The 14,288-nt window shown below is 39.7% G+C and overlaps 1 protein-coding gene across 2 annotated transcripts in view; it reads right to left on the minus strand.

Annotated features, from left to right (window-relative positions):
* Positions 1-2,301: 2,301 nt before the first annotated feature.
* Positions 2,302-14,288, minus strand: part of prdm2b (PR domain containing 2, with ZNF domain b) — a 22,970-nt gene continuing 10,983 nt past the window's right edge. For both annotated transcript variants that reach the window (XM_016250838.1, XM_016250908.1), the window contains 4 exons: positions 11,941-12,067; positions 9,764-9,874; positions 3,229-7,835; positions 2,302-3,131 (listed from right to left, as the gene is read on the minus strand). In XM_016250838.1, coding sequence (XP_016106324.1) covers positions 3,105-3,131; positions 3,229-7,835; positions 9,764-9,874; positions 11,941-12,067 — 4,872 coding nt within the window. In that variant the 3' untranslated portion in view covers positions 2,302-3,104. The remainder of the gene's footprint in view (positions 3,132-3,228; positions 7,836-9,763; positions 9,875-11,940; positions 12,068-14,288) is intronic.

Below are 14,288 nucleotides of genomic sequence, written 5' to 3' on the forward strand. Positions count from 1 at the left end.
TGATAACGCACATCGACACAAACATCTTCAGCCTACCTAGTTACGTAAGCTAACAATATTTAATGGTCTCTGAACATAGAGATGAAGTAATGTTTTGCAGCAATAGAGAGAGTAATAAAACTAGTAGCAGGTCTGAGGTTAAAACTGAACAAAGAATCCAGACCATTTATATAATTAACACAAGCTCCTGGTCTTGATGCAATTTATTGGTGCATAAGATGTCAAAGAAGAGAGTTTAAATAAAAATCTTGCTCTTCTGAAATTTCTTTCTTTTTTTGCAAACAAACTCCAAAATTTAGGCATGGTTTTTAGCAAACTTGCACTGCTGATTTCATAATCTAATCAATACCTAAATTTTTTTTTAAATGATTCCCAAAGGATTACAAATGACAAACTTTTTTGAGGTATTTAGAAGGAACCTGATGTATAATAAATGTTAATAATAAAAGATGGTTCTTGTAAAATTAGAATAAAATCACATTTCTTGTGTGTAACACCCATATGCATATCTTATCTTCACTTCCTCATCTTAATGTACTGCATCGACCAACTCGGAAGCTGCATGGGGCTGCATTTTTATGACTAGGGCTATGCCACCTTACACAGCAATCAGGATTAAGTGTGACGATATTTCATCCTGTCAAGCAGAGCACAGCATCATGCACCTCTTCTCTCCCATGCACAGCATGGAGGAACCATAAACCACAGCACTGGCCAATAGAGGAACCATAAAATATGGTACCATGGCATGGGGGAAACATAAACAAGATGTGCTTTCATAAAGATGTGCTGCTACATAAAGATCTATCCTGTATAACGGAACAAACTTGCACTCAGTATTCAATTCTTCATTTGAAAATTGGCAAGCCAGTCAGTTGGAAGAGTACTTTACAGCAACACGAGTATTTAGTCAGGGTTAGCTAGCCTAGAAAATAACTATTTCACTCTAATGGCTTTTTTTTGATGATCAAATACAAGATTCTGACAGCCACAATAAAAACAAATCCTTCTGGAGAGATAAAGCTCTCAACAGAATGGGTTGACTTTTACAAGCCAGGTGATTCAGAAAAAGCATACCTATATTGGACCTGGACAAAAAACTTAAATGCACTATTAGAAATAGGTACGCAAAAGCCTGGATTAGTCATGAATCAATGCAGACAATGAGTAGTGATGCAAGCCTAAATATTGACATTTGTGACAAATTAAACCGACTGGTACTGTATCTCTAGATCAGGGGTGGGCAAACTTGGCCCTTCCAGGCCACTTTCCTCCAGAGTTTAGCTCCAATCCTAATCAAACACACCTGAACCAGCTAATCATTGTCTTCAAGACTACTAGAAGGCTACAGGCAGGGTTGGATCAAATCACTGCAGGAAAGTGGCCTGGAAGGGCCAAGTTTGCCCATCACTGCTCTAGATACTTTCTACTGTCAAACTAAAAGCTAAAATCAAATTTACATTGAAAAAAAAAACAATTTAATATACCAAATAGAACAATGCATTTTACATTTGTGAAGGTTATTATTCATAATCACAAAACACAGTCAACATTTCATTCCCAAAAATATATCAATGCAGGACAGCAAAGACATACTGCAAGATGAAAGTTCTGTAAAGAAAATGAAATATCGTTTCAAGTTCCTTGCTTAAAAAACTTTTCAAGCATTCAGATCTTGTTCAGATCCCTGTCCTCATTGTCCAGGTTGTAAAGTGGAAATGACACGGCAAAGACAGGCTTAGGAGTGAGAGGGATTACGCTGTCCAAAGGCAGAAAATGCATCAGTTCAAAGCTTGCCAGGAGGTAGACCACTAAGAATTTGAAGTCCAGTTGATGTTCTATTAAAGCAGAGGCCTTATCCATTTTATAAAAATGAGAAACGATAAAAACAAAACATTTGTGTAATGCTTGGTGACCAAAGAAACTGAGTGCTTGCAATGGCATCACAGCAATAACGGCTAATTGTAGTAATAATGCAACAATATTAACTAAGTCTTAATAAACTGGAAGCAAATTTCTGAGGTTGCTTCAGGCTATGGCATACATGCTTATAATATACCAGTAAAAATTAATGCTGTTTTTATGCAGTTTTCAAGCAGGTGTCATCACATATTGTAAAATCACCTCAAACTTTGAGATATACATAAAAGGCAAATTAGCCTAAATAAAGTGCTTTTCTTTAGAAACAAGTAACCTGATTGACCAGATCACCAATTACATAATTTGGGTTGTAATAATGGCACTTACAACTATTAATTCATTTTCATGCAAGTGCAGAAGAAAGTTTGTCATCCCCAGTTGTAGTTTTAGTGTAATTTTAATGGCCAGCAGCCCTGCTGTAGATTCTGTAGATTACAAAATGTAGAGAAAAAAGAGAAAAAAAAAGAAGAAGAAAAGATGGCTTACGGTTTTGGCTGGTTTAGAAGGTCAAATACCTTTTACATACAGCAAACTATTTTCTCCTGCTCACTCGGACTGTATCAAACAGCTCAATTCATTTACTATGTCAAAATAAACAAAAACATCAACAACAAAGTAAAACAAAAAAGCCTCTCAGATGAGAGCCTCAGTATGATAAACATTCCCTGTGAAGGATAACATTTATTTAAATATACATATATACTCTTCAAATCATTTTTCTCAGTAAAAGAGGAGCAGGTCAAAATGGAGTACAGTCATGAAGAGAGGATCAGTCTAATCATACTGTATACAGAAGCACATGCATTAGGAGACCACTGAATCTGAAAACCTCACAGATTAAACGGGGTTTATTAGTCTCATAAAGAGAAACTGTTGAATGATTGCCTCTTGCAAAACCTAAACAAAACCAGAAGGTCAACATTTATAAATCAAGTAATATTATGCTTGATAGAGATTTATTTATTTATCATATTCATCAGTCCATTTTGGGGGAAGGGTCTTAAAGGCTTATTTTTAAAAGTGCACTGAGAAAATACTTCCATTGAGCCAACGCAACACATGAGCAGGGAGATAACTCCTGGTCCCCCTAAACATTCAGGCTGTGATCAGGTTAATCCAATTTAGTTGAAAGAAGTTCCCCTTCCAGTCACTGACTAAAGCAATCCTTTGGAGACTGTGGTGTTCTACCTGGCTAGCTTCAATAGAGACTCCTGAAATAAACACATAAGAGAAAAAAAAAAATCAAACACTCCCAACTCAACATATATACAATATTATGTTAATGCTAACAGTGAAATTCTACTTTACCTCAGACTGTCCTGGTTCATGGTTTGAGAGGTCTTCAGATTTCACTTCCAAAGGAGCTGAAGCACTAGCCATCTGTACACTGCGTGTCACTGGCCCACCTTTTCTCTCCCGCGTCCTTGTCGAAAAACGTTCCTCCTTCTTAGACGGTGTCATTTTCACAATAGACTCTTTTTTGACAACCTCCTTTTTGACAACAACCTCCTTCTTGACAACAACCTCCTTAGATCGTTGCATTTTAGACGGCGGTAGTGTCGAAGAGGCATCAGGAAGTGCAGGATTTATGGAAGTCAGTGGCTCGTTGCTCTTTTTGACTTTCTTAGTTTGTGGGGCCATATTGTCTGCATTTGAGGCTAGCCTCTTTGGACGTACCTGAGGTGCTTTGCCTTTACTTGCTGGTGGAGCTTCACTCTCAACTGGGTCAGAGCTTCGGGCTCTGGTTTTCCCCAAGGGCTTTGCAATTGGTCCAGAATCTGGTTCTTGTTTGACTTCAGAGTCAGTGATTCGACTTCGGAGACTCCTGTTTTTGTCTTGAGGCATCAGTGCTCCTTTTTTTTGTGGTCTTTGTGGACAGCTGCAAGCAATGTGCTTACTGAGGCTGGCTGGGTATGTGAACTCTCGGCTACAGTATGGGCATGCATGGACCTTATGAGCCTCCTCTTCCTTTACCCGGGTTGTCGGTTTCTTTATAGAGGCAACCGACTTGTTCTTCTGAGATATGGCTTTCTGGATAAGCTGGTTTTTCTTCTTATTTAGGGCTGACAACTTTGCTTTGGATGTTATATCTTGGTTAAAATTTAGCCTTTTCGGTTGACCCATTCTGCGGAAAGCATTCTGCCCAGCAGCAGCTTCTGTGGTGGTAAGAAGACCATTCGGAGACTGTTTCACAACCTGTTTAAGAGGAATGGGATTCTTCTTAGGGGTGTAGCGTCTCTTATCGCTAGCATTAGCACAAACTAATATGTGCTTATGAAGCTCAGGCATGTTGTCAAAGCTGTTTCCACATTTGGTACACCGGATCGCAGTGCTAAATGTTTGGGGGATGTTGTGTGTGGTGAAATTAGTGGCGGAGGCAACAGAGCCATCAGGTGTTCGGTTGTGGTATGGGAAAGGTGGAGGCTTATAGCTGGGGTAGTGTTGATTAATGCCAAGCCGTACATCTGGACCTTTCGGTTTACCAGCCTCAGATGCCATAATCTTTATTGTAGTGTATAGTTCTTCTGTAGGGTCCTCGTGGCCATTTTCCTCTTCTTCCACCTTCTTAGTGTCACTGTTGCGCTCCTCGGAAGAATCTTCAGAGGTAGCTCCAGCAATTGAGTCAAGAACAGCATCTTTCTCCACATTTGCGTAAGCAGGATCCGTGTAATTCTGAGGTCTGAGCTTCCCGTTTTCAACAGCAGTGTGAGTGCAACTCTGACTTGGATGTAGGTCACTTTGATGTTGCTGGAGATTGCAGAGGAAGGCAAACTCCTTTGAGCAAATAGAGCAAATATAAATTCTTCCCACCCCATGGAGAGAGGAGCGGTGCTCGAGGAGCGCAGTCGCGTTACCAAATAACTGCACGCAAAACTCACACTTAAAAGGCCACTCTGATGCATGCTCTATTATATGGCCACTGAGGTCCTTGATGGACCGAAATGGCTCTTTGCAGACATTACACACAAAACTCTTGACAAAAGTCTCCCGCTCTGGTGTCTCAACCTCATCAAAACTTCTTGGTGGAGTTCCAGGTGAAGTGTTGCTACCATTTGTGGTTATATCAACCGGCCCCTCATTTTTCCCTATATCCTCTACAACAGAGTTGTTATCAACCGCTGAACTCTTCTTGGAAGAATCCAATTCGCCGAGGAAGGTCGGTGAGGAGGGTTCCTTTTTAGGAGTGGATTGTACTGTAGAAACAGAAGACTTTGATTTGTGTCTGCCTTCTGTTTTAACATTGAGGTCTTGAGGGAGAGTTCCTTCACAGGAATGGCTTTGGCTGGTTTTAGAAGCAGTATCCCACTTTAGGTGAGAAGAACCTGCTTGATCTGCATTTCTTAAAAACTGAGGCTTAGAATCAAGGGTTGAGCCCTCAAGTAGTGTTTCCGACTTTGAAGATGAATCTGCTGTACAATGTCTTTTTGCATCCTGAGGCAGTGGAGAAATCGCAGAGTCTAACTGCTCAGCAGTTTGCTCTGATTCATTAACAATGGAATTTAATGTATCATGGCATGATTCTGTTAAAGCAGATGAATCCGACACTTCCTCTAAACTATCACCTGCCTTGGGGGACATTTTAGGGGACAACACAGGAAAAGGGGCAGGTGATGAGGCATCTGACATCTGAAAATGCGGCGATGATAAAGGTGGAAGTGATGGGATAGTGGGTAAGACTGGAGGAGGGGGTGTAGATGATGCTATACTAGATGAAGACGGAGAGGATGGATTAATAGTCATAGGGGTCAGAGAGGGAGGAGAGGTTGATTCACAAGGAAGGCGCTCTGATCCCGATCCAGGACTAGAAGGGCCGACACATGTGGCACTCTCAGAAGATGAAAGAACGTCAGGGCTTCCGAGAGCGTTGGATTCTTCGTCTTCAGGCAAGTTTAGGCCAGCATACTCATTCATTAAGACTTTCTCTAAAATGCTGGTATTGGGTTTCTTTCTTTTCACATGTGGTGTTAGTGTGGCTGAGCTTGTCTTTACTTCATGGTCAACAGGACTTTTACGGTTCACACTTAAGTCAAGCACAGCCTCTCCAGAGCCTTTGCTTATACTATTGTCTTTGCTACTGAAGAAATTCGAAAGGTCAAGTGGCTGCTGATTGCAAGAATTCCCCCCACTTCTTGAAGGAGACCAGTCTTTTCCTGTCAGGCTTACAGCGTCCCCATGATCTTTGCTGGACAAACTCCAGGAATGCATCATGCAATGGCTTTCAATCTTTGGCACCTTCAGAGAACATGAAACCCCAGTTGCAGAGCTTATGCTGTCATTTCTTTGTGCCGGGCTACTCTGTGAAGTTGTGGGGGGGGAGGCAGTTCTTCTTTTAAACTTTCCTTGGACAGCAGGCAGTGAAGTTACTGAAAGTGGAGTGGTTAATCTATGGCTATCTGTGATTAGACCTATGGCTGGTTTCTGACCGTCTGGGGCCTGTAGTAGTTGTTTGAGTTTCGGAGAGAGATAAACGGATTTCTCCTTCTGAAAAGCTAACGTTTCAGTTGACTGGGAGAAAATGTTTCCTACCAACAAAGAGGACTGAGAGGAGGGGGAGGACAAGGAGGAAGAGGAGAACACCGTTTCGGTTTCCATTTTCACAGCAGGCAGCAGTGGTGGTGTAGCAGTTCGTCTTTTAGAAGCTGTCTGAGCTACGCATGAAACTTGTTTCGCTGGACAAGTCCTTGTTTCGATTTTAAAAGCGTGACTAATTTGTTTGGGACTTAGAAGCAGAGCATCAAGGCCAAACAAAGCTGCGGTGCTAGAATCAACCTCGATGACCTCACAGTTGCTCACTGTGCTTGTAGATGGGATCTTTCCATCCATGTAATGGCTGAGATTTTCAGAAATGTTGTTAGAGATATCAACCATACACTCCTCTCTCTCTCCCTCATCCTCCGTCTCCACACTGGGCACATAAATTGGTGGTGGACTGGCACTTGGTGACTCTTCCTGGAGCAAAACAGACTGCCCTTGTTCATGCTGCTGCTGTTGGGAGGAGCCATCCTGCAGGAGCATACCTCTCCGACGAACACCTTTTGGCATTAGATGCCGTTCGTGGATTCTGCGCTGGTGCCTGCGCATATTGGTGTGAGTGCCGAAAGCCTTGTTACAGTACTTGCAAGGATGAAGCTCTTTTGACTCCCCATTCTCATCCAACATAAAAGGTCGGTCAGATTCAGCACCAGGCTCTGTTTTCAAGCTGTCAGAGGTTTGCTGAGGTGGACCGTTCTGTGTGCTCATAACGACTGAATGGCTTGGAGAGGATGCACTGCCAAAGGTAGCAGAATCGTTGGGTGCCGTGGAACTGTGGAGCAATGCTGTTCTGCTAAGTGATCCGGGCCTATTTAAAGTTTTACTCCCGTTCTCATGTCTACGTTCATGTCTGCGCCTCCCTACCTGAGAGCCAAAGGGCTTGGCACAGTACCGGCACTTAAATGTATGAGTTTGATGGTTTGAAGTAGTGTGAATGTGAGTGTGGCGCTCCAGGCCCTGTTTGGTGGAGAAATGACGTTCGCAATGCTGACAGGGGTACGTTCCTCCTTGGGGGTCATCTTCGAAATCCCCCTCTGCCTCCAACTCAGGATTTGCTAAAGAAGATATACACCCTGTATCACACAGCGGACTCTCAGTGCTTTCGTCTGCAGGGCTGCCCGAACATAAACGTAGGAGAGACTTTTCATTCCCATCAACTGATTCTGCCTCAGAGGGGTGCTGTGGGCTCTGATTTAACTGTGGCTGCTGCAGTTGTCCATCAACCTCTGCATTTTCCTCATCCAGTCCTTCCCTCTGGTTTATCTCTGTTGTATGAGACTGGACAGGGTTTTCACTTTCCGCAGAAGAAGACTGGGATGACTGGGCTGCATTCTCCTGCTGCAACTCGGAAGGTGAAGAGGGTCTTTCCTCACTATTAAGCCCTGAATTACAAGAAAAATATAATTAAAAAATAAAAATCACTGAATGAAGTTGAAAATCATTAATCTAAAGACAATTCTGTTACAATATCACTGCAACTAGGACTGGAACTAATCCATTAAATTGATAGTGAAATAATTCAAAACTAATTTCATTATTGTATAGTCAGGTTTGTGTGCTGTGCATAATGATGTCTCTTTACAGAAGTAAAAAAATTCATTTCGACAGACAGAACACATCTAAAAAAAAAAAATAAAAAAATAAAAATGGAAATCACAGTGCAGGAAGAGTGCAAACCCTAAGCCATTTCAAACATGAGAACACTATATATTAAGTGTTTCAAACAAATCCATAAGCACAGGTTAACACGGCATTCCATTTCTGGTGCCTGGACAGATGTGTGTGTGCTATTTAATGAGCTTAAGACATGTTTTATTCAGCACATAACTTACATTTTATGGTTATATCCTTATCTATAATTTTTTCTAAATTTAGAAATTCAAATCAAACAAGTTTCTTGTTAAAGCACATCCACGCTTTAACAGAGCACAACAGCAAAATAAAGCACAATAATTCTGACTAAAACAACTGTTGGACGTTAACTTAAGGTTTAAAATTCTACATAATCATATTTTGGTAATGCAGCAATTTTACCATTTTTATTAATAATAGTATTGTAATTATTATATATTATTTAAATTTTAAACCTCTGCAAATTATACATATCATAGCCTTCACGCTGTTCTCATAACCTTCAATTTGCACACTGTTTAAACTTGGGGCAGAATGTAGAATAGGCTTGCCTCGATAGACGGTGCTGACAGTGATACTGGTGTTTAGCCGCAACACTGGTTACGTCACTTGCCCACCGCGGCACCAACCCCCACCGTCGTTTTGATTTTTTATAGTAATAAAAATAATTTAGTTCAGTAAAAACTGAACTTAAAAACTGAACGCGGCTGCTCAATGCAGCGTGCCGAACGACAGTCGCATCACAGATCAGATTTCATTTCTCCAGTGAGGAGAGCGAGTCGAGCTGACTGACAAGAAGAGTGAGGTGAGACAGACAAGACGATCGCGGATGATTTCATTTCGAGATGCAAAAGCGCCTGTTTGGAAATATTTTGGATTTTGAAAAGCCTGTTGACTTTTGCCGTTTATCTAAGGTGATTTTGGATGGTTTTTTTTAAACATTCATTTCTTATTTAATTGGCTCCACATAGTTTGCTGATTTTTACATAATTTAAACTTTGTGTCATTTATTTATTTTATTTGACATCAAGGTGTATGCCGTGCCTCCAAGTTTTCTTACTCGTTTTGCTAATAAACGTTTTACGTTTCTTATTTATTTTGGCTTTATATTATACATGTTTACTTAGGTATACAAAACTGGAAATAGGCTATTTAAACTTTATGTAAGTTATTTGTTATTTTATATTAGGCATAGCCTGCCCTATAGCATGGTGTATTTGTTTTGTTAAAAGTTCTATGTTTTATATATAGGCTAAAGTGAGTTTGACGTCGTATTTTGTTGTTGCATTCAAGCAATTGACGGCAACCTGCCACTAATTCGAAAGTAAAAGTAAAATGCACACGGCACTTTTAAGCTATTTAAAAGAGAAGGAAAGCGAGGAAAAGAGGGAAAATTCGAACGAACTAAAAACTAACAATTGCTTTATGCCAAATTTCCGCTCATTCGAAAGTCACAACCCTAATGTAGAATAACATGTTTTTCATTCAAACACAGAATAATAAGTGAAATTTGAAATTTAAAACAGAAATAAGTGACACATTAACTGATTATCAAAATAATTGATGGCTGTATCCCTACTGTTATAGCCCCTACCGAAACAAAAATAATATGACTGAGCTAAACATACTTGTGAACGACACAGATCCCTGCCAGAGGTCAGCGAAGAGCACAACCTACCTTCCTCAGAGTCCCGCATCTCTGTGATTGAGGGTTCGATGGCACTCGATTTATTCGGTTCACAGAATCCACCCGAATCAGCCTGTCTGGCTTTTTCCGGCTTCCTCCTCGCTTTAGGGAGAAAAAAAAAAATCTATTTTTAGTTTTAAAATAAATTTCAAGACTCACTAAAGGCAGCAAAAAGCAATTAGGTTTAGGTTTCCTATCACAGCCATCAAAACCTACAATAACTTAATCCAATTATATTTCATAGAAGTAGCAATAAATGAATATAAACTGAAAACTGTAAAACACAAAGGAAGAACATCTGTTACATTAGCTAGAATAAAGAGCTTCACCTGCAAGATCCAAAACAAAACAAGTATGCCATAGCCTTTTTTTTCTCTAAACGAGCAGCTCACCACAAAACCAGACTGACTACTTAGTAACTACAGTACTATGCATGACACAGGCAAAGAAATGCTTGTTTTTCACACATTTAAAATCTACATCACAATTATTGCATGATAAGTGTAGAGAGAATTAATTGTTACTGAATAGCAGTTGACTGCAGTAGATTTATGTAAAGGGATAATTTACCCAAAAAAGAAAATTCTGTCATCTACTCACTCAAATGTCATTCCAAACCTGTATGACTTACTTTCTTCTGTGGAACACTAAAGATGATATTCAGAAGAACACTGACTTTCATTAAAGTATCTCCTTTTGTGCTCCACAGAGGATAGAAAGTCATACAGGTTTGGAGTGACTTGAGGGTGAGAAAACAACAACAGAATAAACTTTCCCTTTAATGGTGTATAAATGTTGGCAAATTACATGTATACACTTTTACACACATTTACACAAAGTTTCAAAAACATTGTTTCAGCCAAGAAAAGAATCTATCAGCTGCTGTCCTTGTGACAAGGTCATCTGGGAGCATCTTATACAAAACCCAATTCATAAAACACAACTAACTTGGTCATCTGACCATACTTGTCAAATAGTCCTTCCCACATATCCAATTCAACAAGATAAATGATTTATGTGCACATCTAGTTAGACTGTTTTAACATGTTAAAGACATTTAGAAATTTGCTGTCAAACTGTCTAAAATGATTTTTTTTTTTTTTGGAACCTAAATGTAAAATATTTTAGCTTTATATAATAATTTATTTATAACATCTCAATCCCTCATGATTTTAGACAGTGTGACAGAAAACTTTACAATGTCATTAACATGTTCACATATTTCAAGGACTACTTTTACAAATATATGTTTAAAAGAAAAATTGGACATGCGCTATCTTGAAACTTCATTGTCATGACACTGTCATTGAACAGGTTAAAGTCAAATGTCCATTTACTCCATGAAAGGACCAGCAAACGCTTTTCTCAACAGCAAGTTTAGGTCAGCCTTTTCAGTCATTATTACATCAGTCTATAAAGACCATCCAGATCAGATACACCCACTTAAACTCAAATATATACACGTCAAATGTATTTCCCTAAAACTTTTATTGAATTACGTACAAGCTCATAAGTATCATTCAGATAAACTTAATACAGTGATGTGCGACAAATCAGTAACAAATGTGCAATGGACAAGCAAACAAATCAGACTTTTAGAGGATAAACCCTGTGTTTATTTTGTGGCTCATTAAGGTCTAATTCAAAATGCTTTGCGAGGAGGGTTTGGAAGGTCATTTCTGTCAGACATAGGCTGTGTCTCTAAACCTAGGGAGCTGGCTATCTAGATGGCATGCATGGGAATCACAGACGCGTTCAAACTTTTTAAATCGAACCCTCGGACGTGTCCGTGATGCTCAAGATGCTCTGTAGGTGAGAAGTTCACTAGATTTTGAGACACTGAGATAAGGTCCGAGTCTGCAAGGCGGCTAACCGACCCTTTCATCAACATGAGGAAGAGTGCGTTACATTTCACCGCACCCTGGCTCTGTCCTGGGCTGTTTTTCTGTTTAACAAAGTTGATTAGAACAGAACATCAACCCATAATTCCTGTTTCTAAATGATCTTCGTATGAAATGGACGAATAGCCAGATGGCTAACATGCTAGTTCCAGCTAGCGACTGCGAACGCGTCCAAATGTAACAAACATATGTTTTCGGACCCCAGTTAGATATTTCTATAGAAAAAACGCCAGGTTGGAGCAATAACAGGCGGTGTTTTCATTTTACCTCGCTTTGCTCTAGGTGAACTCTTCTTGTTCAGGTTGCTAGTCCTTTCTTCCTCTAATGCAGCAGCTATCTCAGGATTGTCTTCCCCATTGTACCACACGAGAAGTTCTTCGTCCGGTCCGATTGGCTGACGGGGAGTATAAGGACCAATCAGAGTCGAGCTTTTTGGCACGCCATAGGATGAAATACTATCTAGGCCTTGACGCTCTGTCAGGCATTTAGGAACAGACTCCCATAACAATCTAAGGTGCAGTATCAGCTCATTGAAGGGAATGAACATTTTATAACATTTTAAGTGACGTTAAAGACGGTTTAATCGTCTGTTAACTACCACAAGTGTAGAAAAAGATGGGTATAAAAATAAAGAATTTGTATTTGTACTGGTAAATTCAGAAAACATAACAAAAGTTTAATGTGCACAAACTTTAGTAATGTTGTTGTATTAAGTCTATTATCTTTGAGGGCATTTATATACTAGTGCAGGGGTTTTCAAACTGGGACCCTGAGGAGTGCTGTGAATTTAAAAAAAATCACAATGCAATCATCATGAGATTTATTCTATCAAGAGCCCATTTTTTAATAGTAAGAAATACATTTATATAAATTTATATTAGCATACATAAAATTATAGGCTGTAAGTACATTTTCCTTCCGTGCAATGTACATGCTGCTGCCTTGCTTGCTCAGTGGGAGTTATATAATAAGGAAACGCAACACCGTTTCTCTTTGCGTTATACAGTACATCTAACGTTAATAGTGGTAGAAAAAAACTATGCCATTAAGTTGATACTAGCTAACTTAAAAAAACGCCTTTGCTTTAGAACAATTTTTTTTAATCCGAGGAGCTGAGTCCTTACCCTTCTTCAAGAAACAACTAAAAACACACCTGTTCCACCTTTATTTGACCCTCTAACTCTAACACTTTCTATTCTATTATAATTCTACTTTATCTATATTTATCTTTTTCATTTTTTTGTTCTTTATTTAAAAAAACAACAACAAAAAACAAACACTAGCTTTCTATTTTTTCTATTCTATCTACTTGTTTTTCTTTGTTTGTGTGTGTGTGTATATGTGTGTGTGTGTGTGTAATATGTATATATACAGTATATATACACCTTGCTACGTGTACTGTGTTAGGCTAACCGAGACTTGTCATTTGCACTTATATATTGTTGCTCTTTTGTTCGTTTTGACTGCTTTTATTGTCCTCATTTGTAAGTCACTTTGGATAAAAGTGTCTGCTAAATGACTAAATGTAAATGTAAATGTACACTGATAATATAGAAGCTGATTATTTAAAGGGGTCATATGATGCGAATTAAATTTTTCCTTTCTCTTTGGAGTGTTACAAGCTCTTGGTGCATAAAGAAGATCTGTAAAGTTGCAAAGACTAAAGTCTCAAATCCAAAGAGATATTCTTTATAAAAGTTAAGAGTCAACCACGCCTACCTAAAACGTCTCGTTCTAACACGCCCCCACATGTCTACGTCACGATGTGGGAGGATTTGCATAACGCCGCCCAAATGTTCACGCAAAGAAAGAAGGCGTAACTTTTATTCTCGCTGTAGTATTGTTGCTGCCGTCATGTCGTGAAGACGCTGTGTGCTTCGTTGTGAAAGCGAAACTACTTTGTTTGGTCTTCCAAAAGAGGACGATATCCGCTTCGTCATGCCTAGAGCTGATCTGTGCTGTGAGAAAATACTTCAACTTTCACCGTGGACAAAGCGGAGTCCAGCCCGCCTCAGCTCACTCTATCCCGGCCTCAGTGCACGCTAAGCCGGGGCTTTCCCTCACGCTAGGCCGATGTGTTTTTCGTTGTGAAAGCGAAACTCCTTTGTTTGGTCTTCCAAGAGGACACGGCTACAAATCAGTGGTTAAGTTGTATTTACCACACTGATCCAGAACAGTTTAACCCAAATATCCAGATGTGTGCAGCACATTGTATGGAGGACTGTTTCCTGATCCTGGGAGAGTAACGTTAGACTAAAATGCCGGCAGTTCTGACTCACGTAAGTACGTTTTCATTTAAACGATTTGCCACTGATGATTCAAACGCGAGTTTTGGGCAGTAGAGTAGCACTTGTTGTTTGTCATTTCTCCGATCACAAATGCAGACAGAGTTTTATGTTTAAGCAGCGCGATGCAACGCAATGCGTAAAAAGACAGTATAAGTCATTATAATCAGTAATTATGTCCCCACTGGATGCACAACAATGCAACAAATTATAATGGGTTTTAATGTTTTTGTCTCTTCGCTCCGGCCGGACACGGCATCAACAGTATGTGAGGGGTGGAGGGGTGTCCGTCTCACGCTTGAGGTATTCGGCCAATCACAACGCACTGGA

This window comes from Sinocyclocheilus grahami, unplaced genomic scaffold, assembly GCF_001515645.1.
Source record: "Sinocyclocheilus grahami isolate Dianchi unplaced genomic scaffold, SAMN03320097.WGS_v1.1 scaffold3.1, whole genome shotgun sequence".
Taxonomy (NCBI): Eukaryota; Metazoa; Chordata; class Actinopteri; order Cypriniformes; family Cyprinidae; genus Sinocyclocheilus; species Sinocyclocheilus grahami.